Source organism: Carassius auratus, unplaced genomic scaffold, assembly GCF_003368295.1.
Source record: "Carassius auratus strain Wakin unplaced genomic scaffold, ASM336829v1 scaf_tig00216733, whole genome shotgun sequence".
Lineage (NCBI taxonomy): Eukaryota > Metazoa > Chordata > Actinopteri > Cypriniformes > Cyprinidae > Carassius > Carassius auratus.
This window is the reverse complement of record NW_020528713.1, coordinates 18,682-32,942: the sequence shown is the minus strand read 5'-3', so window position 1 is coordinate 32,942 and position 14,261 is coordinate 18,682. Positions and strand designations below refer to the sequence as shown.

General features: G+C 33.6%; 1 protein-coding gene across 1 annotated transcript; it reads left to right on the top strand.

Annotated features, from left to right (window-relative positions):
• The first annotated feature begins 10,422 nt into the window (after positions 1 to 10,422).
• Positions 10,423 to 12,976, top strand: LOC113098915 (uncharacterized). Its single transcript, XM_026263969.1, has 7 exons — positions 10,423 to 10,656; positions 10,812 to 10,869; positions 11,586 to 11,915; positions 12,005 to 12,046; positions 12,182 to 12,310; positions 12,404 to 12,444; positions 12,528 to 12,976. Exons 1-7 carry the CDS (start codon positions 10,654 to 10,656, stop codon positions 12,615 to 12,617), a joined length of 693 nt encoding a protein of 230 aa, XP_026119754.1. The 5' UTR covers positions 10,423 to 10,653; the 3' UTR covers positions 12,618 to 12,976.
• The last annotated feature ends 1,285 nt before the right edge of the window (positions 12,977 to 14,261 follow it).

The following is a 14,261-nucleotide window of genomic DNA, read 5'->3' as shown; positions in this document are numbered from 1 at the left end:
TTCGGGTAGGACTAGGAAAATGTAATTATATAAGAATTTAACATTATATTCTTTTTAACAGACTGAAGATTTTTAAATATGACTGTAAATCAGTTAAGCAATTCACTTCATTCATTTCATGATATGACACGTAAATTATCACATTAAATCAAATATCAGTATATTTTCTTGGAAAAGCCCCCAAATCAATGTAACTAAAAGACACTGGAACTATAATAGACATTATAAAAGGTGAAATATCTTGAATATAAAAGCTTGAATATAATTAAGCAAATGTGGGCTAGGGAAATAGACATCCACATATTACCGGTACTCATGAATAAAATAAATGTTAACTTAAAATATAGTAAATATACAGAATTATTTATGTATTTAGTTTAGGGACCAATGCTCACTTTTAACTAGGTGCTAATTAGCATGCATCGTATTACCATATTGGCTGTTTAATAATACATATAAAGCACATATTAAGGCCTTAATCTGTATGACAATATTCTATATTTCTTACTTATCAACTACTTTACTAACTATATAAGGTAGCGGTTAGCTTATAATATATATATATATATATGTATATATACACTCTAAAAACTGCTGGGTTGAAAACAACCCAATTTGGGTTATTTTGACAACCCAGCGCTGGGTCAAAAAGGGACGAACCCAGCGCTGGGTTGTTTTAACCCAACCAGTTGGGTTATCATATTTAACCCAGCCTGCTGGGTTGCCTTTTTTATGGTTTAAAATGACTATATTGCAGGGTTTAAAAAAAACAGAGCGGGTGTTTTTTTTTTATCACTGTATTTCAGAAGGAAAACTACTGTATTTAGAAAATGTTCGATATCATTTCGAATGTGCTTGATAAGGCAGCGTTTGTGACCTCAGAGCCGCTCTGCAGCCGTTACCGGAGAAACCTACCTCTCCCGCTCTTAGCGCCTCCTGCTGGCAGAAAATAAACTCGCAGAGTGCAGCCATGTGGGGAAACAATGCATTTCTACGTTAAAATTAACCCAAATTGTCAAAAAGTCAAAAAGTAACATGTTAGAAGAAATGCAGAAAAGGATGGCATTAACAGCTACAGAGTTCATAAAGCATTGAACATTTGATGAATATAACTTAAGATCAAATTGGACTTTGTTCAATTGTATATATTGTATAAAAATATACGAAAACACATACAATAAATTTACAATTAGTTAGTTTTTTTTCCAACTATTCTGGCATGACAGTACACAAATAAATCACAACATTAACTTTGATATTATAACCTTTAACAGACGCGTGTGTGTGTGTGTGTGTGTGTGTGTGTGTGTGTGTGTGAAAGAATGTGAGCAGGTGTATGAATGACAGTGTAAACTTTTCTACTTAACACAGAAAAAGCATTTAACTTTTTTTTTTTTAACAAATTATACACTTACAGTTTGTTTCATAGTCCATGAATACAGATCATGCATCACGGTCAATTTTCATGATCTCTTTAGCATAACTGATGTAATCATGAAGAAACCCCATCAGCACATGTGACGACATCTACATCATCCAGGGCAGCGTCCTCCTTTAAAACCAGTGCTGTTTAGGGGAAAGAAGATTCTCCTCTCTGACCAGGATTCATCCCAGTCACCGCCTGCTCTTCATCAGTGGCCTAAGAGAAACAAATTTGAAAAAATTTAACATTTAATTAAACTATCCATTTTCAGGTAGAGGTGTATTCACATCCGTAAGGATAGGTAAATAATCGGTTTTAAAGTTTCAACACTTTGTGCGGTTGTTTAATGTCTCAGTCCACCACAGCTCTCATGAAGTCTATAATGGCAGCACTACACTCTAAAAACTGCTGGGTTGAAAACAACCCAATTTGGGTTATTTTGACAACCCAGCGCTGGGTCAAAAAGGGACGAACCCAGCGCTGGGTTGTTTTAACCCAACCAGTTGGGTTATCATATTTAACCCAGCCTGCTGGGTTGCCTTTTTTATAGTTCAAAATGACTATATTGCAGGGTTTAAAAAAACAGAGCGGGTGTTTTTTTATCACTGTATTTCAGAAGGAAAACTACTGTATTTAGAAAATGTTCGATATCATTTCGAATGTGCTTGATAAGGCAGCGTTTGTGAGCTCAGCACCGCTCTGCAGCCGTTACCGGAGAAACCTACCTCTCTCGCTCTTAGCGCCTCCTGCTGGCAGAAAATAAATTCGCAGAGTGCAGCCATGTGGGGAAACAATGCATTTCTACGTTAAAAAAGCCAAATTGAGCTAGGCATTAAACCTACAAATGTTGTTCATTTTAAATATCACTTTTACACACAAATAATAATTAGGCTACCAAAAGGAAAATATTTATTAAAAACGAGAGAAAAGTCAAAAAGTAACATGTTAGAAGAAATGCAGAAAAGGATGGCATTAACAGCTACAGAGTTCATAAAGCATTGAACATTTGATGAATATAACTTAAAATCAAATTGGCCTTTGTTCAATTGTATATATTGTATAAAAATATACGAAAACACATACAATAAATTTACAATTAGTTAGGTTTTTTTCCAACTATTCTGGCATGACAGTACACAAATAAATCACAACATTAACTTTGATATTATAACATTTAACAGACGCATGTGTGTGTGTGTGTGTGAAAGAATGTGAGCAGATGTATGAATGACAGAGTGTAAACTCTTCTACTAAACAACGCAGAAAAAGCATTTAACTTTTTTTTTTTTAACAAATTATACACTTACAGTTTGTTTCAAAGTCCATGAATACAGATCATGCATCACAGTCAATTTTCACGATCTCTTTAGCATAACTGAAGTAATCATGAAGAAACCCCATCTGCACAGCATCTGACATCTTCTACATCATCCAGGGCAGCGTCCTCCTTTAAAACCACTGCTGTTTAGGGGAAAGAAGATTCTCCTCTCTGACCAGGATTCATCCAGTCACCGCCTGTTCTTCATCAGTGGCCTAAGAGAAACACATTTGAAAAAATTAAACATTTAATTAAACTATCCATTTTCAGGTAGAGGTGTATTCACATCCGTAAGGACAGGTAAATAATCGGTTTTAAAGTTTCAACACTTTGTGCGGTTGTTTAATGTCTCAGTCCACCACAGCGCTCCAGAAGGCTATAATGGCAGCACTAGTGTGAGGACAGGTGATATTGTTTGAATAAATATTGCTTTCAGAAAGCTTCTTTACTGAAACATTAAAACAGACATGACATTCACATACCTCACAATATTCACGTACATGGAGGGCTGCTCTTCAAACCGTTAGTTCACCAAATAATTAAAATGTTTATAATTTACTCTCCTCATGTTTTTCCAGACTCATACAAAATCTGCTAATTTTTTGGAAGACGTATGAATATATTTAATATTCTCTTTTTGTGTCCTCCATTGCTGGTCTGGGAGACCAATAATTTATTTTGAATATACATGTTTGCTATAATATAATTAAAGATGTATTCATATATAAATATCAGAATTTACTTCTACAATAACTCTATATTTATGAAGCTTGAAAATACTGATTATCTAAACTATAAATGGATTAACAAATATTATGAGAAAACTAAAAATATATTAATTTATGTTGTAAAGACAGACAAAAGTCTTATAGGTTTGGAATGACTTGAGGGCAAGTAAATTATTTTTTGTGTGAACTTTACCTCTAAGAGCGAAGACCAAGAATAATGACTCTCCAAATCAGACAACTCCAAAGTTGGTTTGAGTTCTGCAATAAAAGACAAAGACATCAATGGTCTTAATGAAATGAGCACGTAATCACACTGTTGTTGCATCAAAATGTGAAGTAAACTGGCAGGAGACAACAGAAAAATTTATTTTCTAAAAATAACTTACATAAAATCTCAAAGGAATGATGCTCTCCCATGTCTCTTGCTTTTAACATCTACAAAAACAAAAAACAAACATTATTTTACTCTTAGTAAAACACAACAACTGATAACATGAAATTATGAAGTTTACTTGCCTTAAACGATCTTTCCCTCTCTTCAGAAGAAGCTGAGAAAACCACCTCCTCACACAAGCACTTGTGTGTCCTTAACTTCAGTTAGTTTGAGTTCTGCAAAGAGGGACATCAATGGTTTCAATAAAATATTAACATATACATACATACATATATAAAATCACACTGTTTTTGCATCAAAATGTGAAGTTAACAGGCAGGACACAACAGAAACATTAATTTTCTAAAAAAAAAAAGTAATAATAATTTAACTTACATCAGTCTCAAAAGAATGAAGTTATCTTGTCTCTGGATTTCAACATCTAAAAAAACACACACATTATTTTAGTCTTAGTAAAAATAAAGATAACTTGATGTTATTCTGAAGTTTACTCTCCTTAACCCGTCTGTCCCTCTCTTCAGAAGAACACCTCCTCCTCATCCTCACACAGGTCTGTGACTCCTCACACAAACAGCTTCTGTGTCTTTAACTCTCAGCGCGAGGACAATGAAGACAGGAGCTGGACAAGTCTGAAATATTACATGTAAAACATACTTTTAACAGTTACCACTTCAACAGCCTCAAAATAATTATGCTAGTCTTTACTACACAATGCCATTTCCTTTAGGAGACAAACATACATTCAGTTTAACCGCGAAAAAAAAGACAAATTCACATGAGCGTAACCGTGACCATAACCGTCTGTTAAGGCCTCAAAGAGAACAGATAATGTAAAATCTTATGTAAATATGACAAAATACATTCACAGACGTTATATTCAAAGTACGTCCTCCGTTCAGTAACGTTACATGAGGCAGTTAAGACCTCCGTGTTCGAGGCGAAAACCGCGTCCGTTTTTTTATATATAACGTATATAACCTTAAGCTCCTTTGTTTCCGCCTTTCATAAAACCTTCCGCCTTTCATACAACCAGGTAAACAATAAAAGATAACTTTACATTTTGAATATTTAACGTTACTTACCATAGTCTTTCACTCGCTTCTCGCTTCCATCACGCTGAGAAAATGGCGGCTGCTCGCACAGGAGACGTACGATTTTGACGTGACGTGCGTGCTCTCCTTCACGTCCGCGTCATCAACCCACCCCGCTGGGTTAAAAAAGAAAGTTATTTTCAACCCAAACTTGGGTTAAAACATCCCAAAGTCCTATCAAACGGCCTCAACCCAGCAGTTGGGTTGAAAAAACAACCCAGCGTTTTTTAGAGTGTAGTGTGAGGACATGCGATATTGTTTGAATAAATATTGCTTTCAGAAAGCTTCTTTACTGAAACATTAAAACAGACATGACATTCACATACCTCACAATATTCACGTACATGGAGGGCTGCTCTTCAAACCGTTAGTTCACCAAATAACTAAAATGTTCATAATTTACTCTCCCCATGTTTTTCCAGACTCATACAAACTCTGTTCATTTTTTGGAACACATATGAATATATTTAATATTCTCTTTTTGTGTCCTCCATTGCTGGTCTGGGAGACCAATATTTTATTTTGAACATACATGTTTGCTATAATATAATTTAAGATGTATTCATATATAAATATCAGAATTTACTTCTACAATAACTCTATATTTATGAAGCTTGAAAATACTGATTATCTAAACTATAAATGGATTAACAAATATTATGAGAAAACTAAAAATATATTAATTTATGTTGTAAAGACAGACAAAAGTCTTATAGGTTTGGAATGACTTGAGGGCAAGTAAATGATTTTTTGTGTGAACTTTACCTCTAAGAGCGCAGACCAAGAATAATGACTCTCCAAATCAGACAACTCCAAAGTTGGTTTGTGTTCTGCAATGAAAAACACAGACATCAATGGTCTTAATGAAATGAGCACATAATCACACTGTTGTTGCATCAAAATGTGAAGTAAACTGGCAGGAGACAACAGAAAAATTTATTTTCTAAAAATAACTTACATAAAATCTCAAGGGAATGATGATCTCCCATGTCTCTTGCTTTTAACATCTACAAAAACAAAAAACAAACATTATTTTACTCTTAGTAAAAAAACAACAACTGATAACATGAAATTATGAAGTTTACTTGCCTTAAACGATCTTTCCCTCTCTTCAGAAGAAGCTGAGAAAACCACCTCCTCACAAGCAGACTTGTGTGTCCTTAACTGCAGTTAGTTTGAGTTCTGCAAAGAGGGGCATCAATGGTTTCAATAAAATATTAACATATACATACATACAAATATAAAATCACACTGTTTTTGCATCAAAATGTGAAGTTAACAGGCAGGACACAACAGAAACATAAATTTTCAAAAAAAAAAAAAAGTAATAATAACTTAACTTACATCAGTCTCAAAAGAATGAAGTTATCTTGTCTCTGGATTTCAACATCTAAAAAAAACACACACATTATTTTAGTCTTAGTAAAAAATAAAGATAACTTGATGTTATTCTGAAGTTTACTCTCCTTAAACCGTCTGTCCCTCTCTTCAGAAGAACACCTCCTCCTCATCCTCACACAGGTCTGTGACTCCTCACACAAACAGCTTCTGTGTCTTTAACTCTCAGCGCGAGGACAATGAAGACAGGAGCTGGACAAGTCTGAAACATTACATGTAAAACATACTTTTAACAGTTACCACTTCAACAGCCTCTAAATAATTATGCTAGTCTTTACTACACAATGCCGTTTCCTTTAGGAGACAAACATACATTCAGTTTAACCGCGAAAAAAAAGACAAATTCACATGAGCGTAACCGTGACCATAACCGTCTGTTAACGCCTCAAAGAGAACAGATAATGTAAAATCTTATGTAAATATGACAAAATACATTCACAGACGATATATTAAAAGTACATCCTCCGTTCAGTAACGTTACATGAGGCAGTTAAGACCTCCGTGTTCGAGGCGAAAACCGCGTCCGTTTTTTTTATATAACGTTAGATATAACGTTAAGCTCCTTTGTTTCCGCCTTTCATAAAACCTTCCGCCTTTCATACAACCGGGTAAACAATAAAAGATAACTTTACATTTTGAATATTTAACGTTACTTACCATAATCTTTCACTCGCTTCTCGCTTCTATCACGCTGAGAAAATGGCGGCTGCTCGCACTGGAGACGTACGATTTTGACGTGACGTGCGTGCTCTCCTTCACGTCCGCGTCCTCAACCCACCCCCACTGGGTTAAAAAAAGATAGTTATTTTCAACCCAAACTTGGGTTAACACATCCCAAAGTCCTATCCAACGGCCTCAACCCAGCAGTTGGGTTGAAAAAACAACCCAGCGTTTTTTAGAGTGTATATATATATATATATAATATTAATTAGACATGTGCCGGTAGCCTATTCGGTAATGTGTGTATCACGGTAATGAATATGCACAATATTGTTATCATGGGCACTTCTAAATACATTGAGTGATTATATATTACAAATTATTCAGAATTTGGAATGCATTTTAAGAATACTATTCCCATCAACTAGTCCAAATGCAAAACACATCTGTATGCTTCTTGAAAGACACTTGTGCACCCTGATGTAAACGGGCGCATGAGAAGCACATGGGGGAACACGTGAGAGACACACTGAATGAAAGCACATTCACTCTCTGACAGCAGATGGCACTAAACTGCAGAAAATGCTGCCTGGAAACCCCATAAATAAAGCAGCTGCGCTACTTACTAAAACACATTTAAATAGCCATTCAGATCAAATACTTAAGTTTTTGACTTAATAGCCATTTATTTTCAAACTTTTCTTCCATTTTAATCTGGACTACAACATAACCTAGATATTGTTTGAAAGTGTTTTTTTTTTATTGTTAATTAAATTAGTTAACATTCGTTAATTCATTAGTTAAACTGCCAATGACAAATTCTAAACATTCATTAATATTAGGACTTAGGAATTCCAATATATAATAACACGTTTAAATCTAAAGTTGCAGCTGTGTTATTTAATGAGCTAACATGAACTTAAATTAAAAACTCTTAACTTTATATATTTTTCTGTATTGCTTTATGGTATTTAAATGTTAAGTTATTTTTGTTAGAAGAAAAAAGTTATTTAACCTGTTATACTGTATTATGACCATACCATGATTATACCATATACCGTGAACAGGAAAATTTGATCCCGGCATATCCCTAAATATAAGCTAACTGCCAAAGCAACGTTTCTCATTTTCAATTAGTTTAACAACGTACTGAAATAACTAAAATGAAAACTGAAAATTAATAAAAACTATGTAGACATAAAAAACCTATTAAAAATGACAAAAAACATTTTCTTTTACTAAAACTTTAACATAAATCAGCACAACTTCAAAAATAAAAAGAATATATATATATTAATAACTATATATAATATATAATAATACTGTATTATCTTAATGATACTAAACTAGCACTTACAATTTCACCTTGGCGTCCTGACGAGTGAGGACCATGTCTTTTAATTTTTTCTTCTACCATATCTAAGTACATTTTTATTTTGCAGATGCATTCAAACTTTAATTTGCATTCAAACCACCGGTAATGGCAGTAAATTAACACACTGAATTTACAGTCCTAATTAAACCTTTTACTTCCTTTTTTAAGAAATATCTTGTGGACTTTTGGTTGCTGAGATATGGTTCAGCTGGGAACCCTCACAACAGTCCACAGTGTGCCAAATATGTGAACTTTGTATATCTCCATTACAAATACTGTACTGGTCATGTAGAACTTTGAGCACCTATTAGACAAGGTTAATGGAGGCTGATTGGAATGAAAATCTATGTGCCTGTTTGACTCATGGCCCCAGACACCTGGAAGAAATTTGAAAGAAATCAGCCCCTAGTTGGCGCTATACTGTTTTTTGCCTCGTATATCACACAATTTTTCACACATACAGACAATATTCATGTTAGATCTCCTTATTCAGAAAAAAATTGCATCTAGCACCACTGCTGTCAATCAAACCAGTTAAATATTTGACTTGATGTAAAAGTGTCTTTTTTGAACATGTCCTAGATGGTTCATAGGTTTTATTTATTTATTTTATTTTATTATTATTATTATTATTTTTGATAAACCCAACCATTCTCGGATAATGCACAAATGATTTGTCAGAGCTTGCCAAAATGAACATAAGACTATATCTCCTTAAAAATGTATCGTGTTCAGACCAGACATGGAATTTGCTATGACAACTGTGTCCTGGGGTAACCTGCACAGTTTTGGCACAGTGTCACTTAGTGTTCAGGAGATAAGAAAAGTGTTAAAATGGATCTAAGCCTCTTTTCTGCAATCCTTCATCATATTGGCACCAAACTATTTGTGTCATCATCACCCCTAGCTAACCCCACCACATCAATTTGGGAGCAGTGTCCCCTATAGCTGTAAAGTGATAAATCATTATATTATATTTCTAGAGATCTTTCTTTTTTTTTTTTTTTTTTGCCTTTTTGGGTAAACTCAGCATAAAATATCTACAATATCTCATGAGTCTTAAAATGTTTGAACCCCGGTAATTGCTGCTTGCATCTATATTTTTAAGAGGAAGTTGCTAAAGGCAGGTTTATTTGTTGTTAAGAGTTGCTAAATGGCGTTGAAATGTCATTGTGCGATGTCGTCACTATCAAACAAAAACATAAAATCGTGTCATTGCTTAGAATACATAATGGGATTACCCAAAGTGGCTGGCCACCTCAGTGAAAAATGAGATTTGAAATATATCAATTGAAATTTGTTGGTAAAGGTAGTATACACATATGTAAAAGTAATATGAACACAAAATTTAATTATTGGACAGTTACACGTTCTCAAACTATTACATTTAATATATTTACATATTAAATAGTAAAACTGCACATTCTGAACAATTATATTTTTAAGTAGTATATTGGTAGTTAATAAAATATACTATTACTCTAAGAAAGGTTGGTAAAAATATGGCATATTTACAGTGTCAATATCAAAGAATATTCCTTATTGATTTTCAGAGGTGTTTTACTGTATTTTTAATTATACTTTGCATTTTGTTGCATAGTTACATGAAATGTCTGTAAATTTAAAAGATAATGTTCTGGCAGAAAATGACCAGTACCTTTTCCATTTTTGTTCACATTTTTTCTTTCTTACACTGTACCAGCTGATTGACATAGGTACAAGTTAAAAACAAGGTCTATCATAAATTATTATTGAACAATTGCAACTAGCAGCATAATTCATACGTTTCGTGTACTGCTAGGCACATCTCTCCAACTCTCTCCAGGCTGATATGCTGCTTGGCTGGCAATCGGGGCTGCTTGGCTGGTTTAAAGTTGCTTAAAGTTGCCAAATACATTTTTTAAATAGCTAAATGTGTTGCTATATGCATGCAGAGTTGCCAGATCTTGCAAAAACAAAAAAAAAATTGTTAAGTTGGCAACACTGCCTACTGTTTCTTCATCCTTTTTTTCTTCAATAAGCATGAAAGCTCAGCTAATCTGGACAAGGCTCAAACAAACAGAACAGGGCGCAAAAACAACCGGAAACCTCTACAGTGAGGTTTGACAATGTCAATGATGAAAGAAGGCTAAGGAGAACAACCATCAGTAACAGACACAGACACAAAGCAGAGTAACAAATTCACCTTAGAGACAACGCAGGTGACACGCATCTGTGATTCAAGGATTCGAAGATACAAGTTAAGAACAAGAAAAGAGACGCTGAGATGGTAAGAGATGTTTTTGAAGAACTTACAGCTTCCAACACATTTCCATGTCACTCCAACATATTTGCACACACTGATCCACAGCTTTAAAATGTATATTCATTTTAAAATACATTTTCTGATAAAAGAACTTCAACAAAAAGCAACTTGTCTTCCAGATTATCCTGGCCACTATTCTGATATTGATGTGTGTCAGAGTCATTGGCACCAAAAACGGTAAGTATTTCGATCTGCCCTATAGACTGATTGATGTCAGTAAGAAATATTTTCTTAAATGTGATGTTTGGGATGCATTAAAGTATATTTGTTAAAAGCGATGTTACAACATATGTGTGCAATGCATTTGCCAGATAACAAAATGATTTTGTGAGTAAATAACTGACATATAGTAGTTTTATATAGAATTATTATATATTATAAATGTATTCATAATATAGCACATGCTGGTAAATATTTGCTTATAGTAATTTGAATATCTAATTCATCTTATTATTTTAGATGAAGAACTAAAAAGAAGAAGCCAAAGTAAAGCCTCAGACATTAATGTGCTGCATTGCAATAATGGGTGTGGTGCATGGTTACTATCAAAAAATAAATAAATAAAAATAATAAATAATAATCTAAATCATTTACTATGGGTATAGGGTGAGGTGTTTACAGAAACAAGTTGAAATTTGTGCTTTGTTTGTTCTCTAATGTGGTATTACATGTTTACACCAGCAGTCTTAACAGTTTAAAGAACAGTTTCAGTTTTACTGAAGAATAAAATACATACTTTTTCAGTATTGTGTGAAAAATCTGATTATTGTCTTAGTTTAATTTAGCGGATGATGTCAATTTAGATAAGGATAAATCACTAAAAATTATCTTCCAACACTCTCTCTCTCTCTCTCTCTTTGGTCTTCATATTCTTTTTTCCTTCATTCTCTTAGGGTCTGAGATGAATTGTATTTCAGTGATCAGAGTGCCACGAAACACAGTGTTTAGAGCTCCGGTTATGACCGAGTTGAAGATAAACTGTACTATAACAACTCTAGAAGGATGTCACGGGAACCCAAGAGTCTCATGGTGCAAATGCAATAGAAGTGACTGTAAAGCTATTAATTACTCACATCACATAAAAACTGATTTGAAGAGCATCAAAGAACATGAATGGATGTATTTCCTGATTTTCCTGAACATCTCAATGGAGGACACAGGTTTCTACAGATGTAAAGGTGGTGACACATCTTTAGGTCATACTATTAATGTCACTGTGACAGGTAAGAGACGTTATCTTTTGATTCACTGAATGTAAGCATTCAGACATATTGATGAAAATAAATGCTTTAATATTTATTATATTCACCAGATAAAAATGAGGATGAGGTGTCACACAATCAAAGCAACACACGTAAGGACATGAACATTACAATTCATGACATTACTGGTAACATTTTGCTTGGACAAATGCATCTTCATATGTTGATTTGAACTAATGATAATGACAACTATAAAATATAATTTTATTCAATCCCTTCAATATTAGGTGATCTGAATTCAGGTCAAAAGGATGATCGTCAGTGGCTCTGGCCGTATCTGTACATCTGCAGTGGAATCGCAGGGCTGTTCTTCATAGTTATGACTGTATTATTTCTTTATGTCATTAGTCACCAAGGTGAGTGATTTGAGTGTTTAAAATGAAGCATCACAGTTTCTTTAATTAAAATCAGCTTTGTGTTTCCTTGCATAATCCTATGAAATATTTTAGGAAGAAAATCTACAAGAAAAGATGAGGCAAATAAAAATCAGGTATCCTTTGTTTTAAATATATATGTGGAACTGTTAATTTCTTGTTGAAAATACATTTTAAAATGCTGTCTTCACTTCCACAGTACATGGAATCACAAAGAAAAGACCTGCTTCTTCCTCCCGGTCTCTATCTGAACTCAGACCTGCTGACATCTGTTGTATACCGTGTTTAAGAAACAAAGTACAAATCTGTACCTAATAATCAAAAGTTATATGTTAAAAATCTTTTTAACCTATTTACCCCTAAATGGTATATAAATTAAAGGTACACATTAGTACTTTAACATACATACCTGTATTAGTACCCTAATAAAGGTAAACAATCTTATAATTTTTTTTTTTTTTTTGTCATTCAGTTGTTAAAATATTCATTAGTCTAATAAATTATTAAGTGATGAGAATACTTAAGAAATTCAGTTCATATTGCATTGAAGAAGTAATATGACCAACTGTGGAAAATATTACTCCACAATTGGTTCAGAAATGTTGCGTTGTTGTTTTTGTAAATCACTGATTGTTAATAAGAGTTTTCTTTAATAAATGCCTCATAAAACATCAAGAAAAGAAACTGTGCCTGCATAAACACATTATATATCCTTTTTACTTTTAGATCAAGAAGATATTTAGATATATTTAGACAAAACATACAGCATATATAAAGGGATGGATTGGCAGAAAAGAGATGTATTAAGATAACATAACTGATAAATTTAAGGAATTATTAGTGAAACATCTTTCTACTTTTAACATGTTATGACATTTGCTGTAGACCTGGTGAGTTGTGTTATTATTATTATTATTATTATTATTAGAATATCCATAAGTGGGTGAATGGATTTATGTTTATCTTTTAACATTATCTTCTTTTTTTTTTCATTGTATACCTGACAATGTCACAAAGTCTGATTAACAAAGTTCATGGTTCCTTTATTATTTGAGAGGTTTCAGAGAACATCATACAAAACACATAAAACACAAGGAGGTGTAGAAGGGGGATGAAACCGCCTCACTTCAGAATGACACAGATGGACTAAATGTTTTAAGCTATGAGTGTACTTCCCTCTAGAGGGAAAATGTTTGTAATAATTGAATCACTTTAATCCAAACATCAAGACAATGACTTGGCACCAAAGGCCATTTAGCTGCTCATGTCTAAAAGAGTGCTTCCCCTGATAAAACTTTGTTATTTTATTACACACATCAAAACATCATTTTTCTGGCCACTGACCTCTCTGTGGTTACAGAATGTCAGCTTTCAGATAAGTCTGCTTAGATTTAAGATACTTTAATGAGAATGAGTCACTAGAAAAACTGCTTTACTAAAATCTACCATCTATAATAAATAAGGCATTTAGTGTAGTGATTAAATGTTTGTTTTGATACTGTTACACTGAATATCAGTTATATTAGAAGACGTTGACTCAGATTTGTCTGTGACTCAGACAGAGGGAACACTGTTGTTTGGTCAGGGAGAACATCTGGACACAGCAGCATTAACTTTCATTTCAGTCAGCCTGAAGGAAGAAAAAGGAAAATGTTAACGTCCTAGAATTAAGAAGCAAAAGCCTTCTTCAACAACAAAAAGTGTTCAATCTAGTCCTCCAACCCCTACAGCTAATGTTTTACTTAATGTTCTCCATCTTGAGTTGTGTTATCAACAAGGCTTGGTTGAACAGTGAACAATGTTCCTTTATTATTCCAGTCGAGGATTTTTTCCTGTCCCTCAAGAGATTACATCAATACTGAAACTGACTCATTTCTGCTTTGTGATACACCTTCATGTCTCCAAAGAACGCTAATAATAATGGGTAACATGG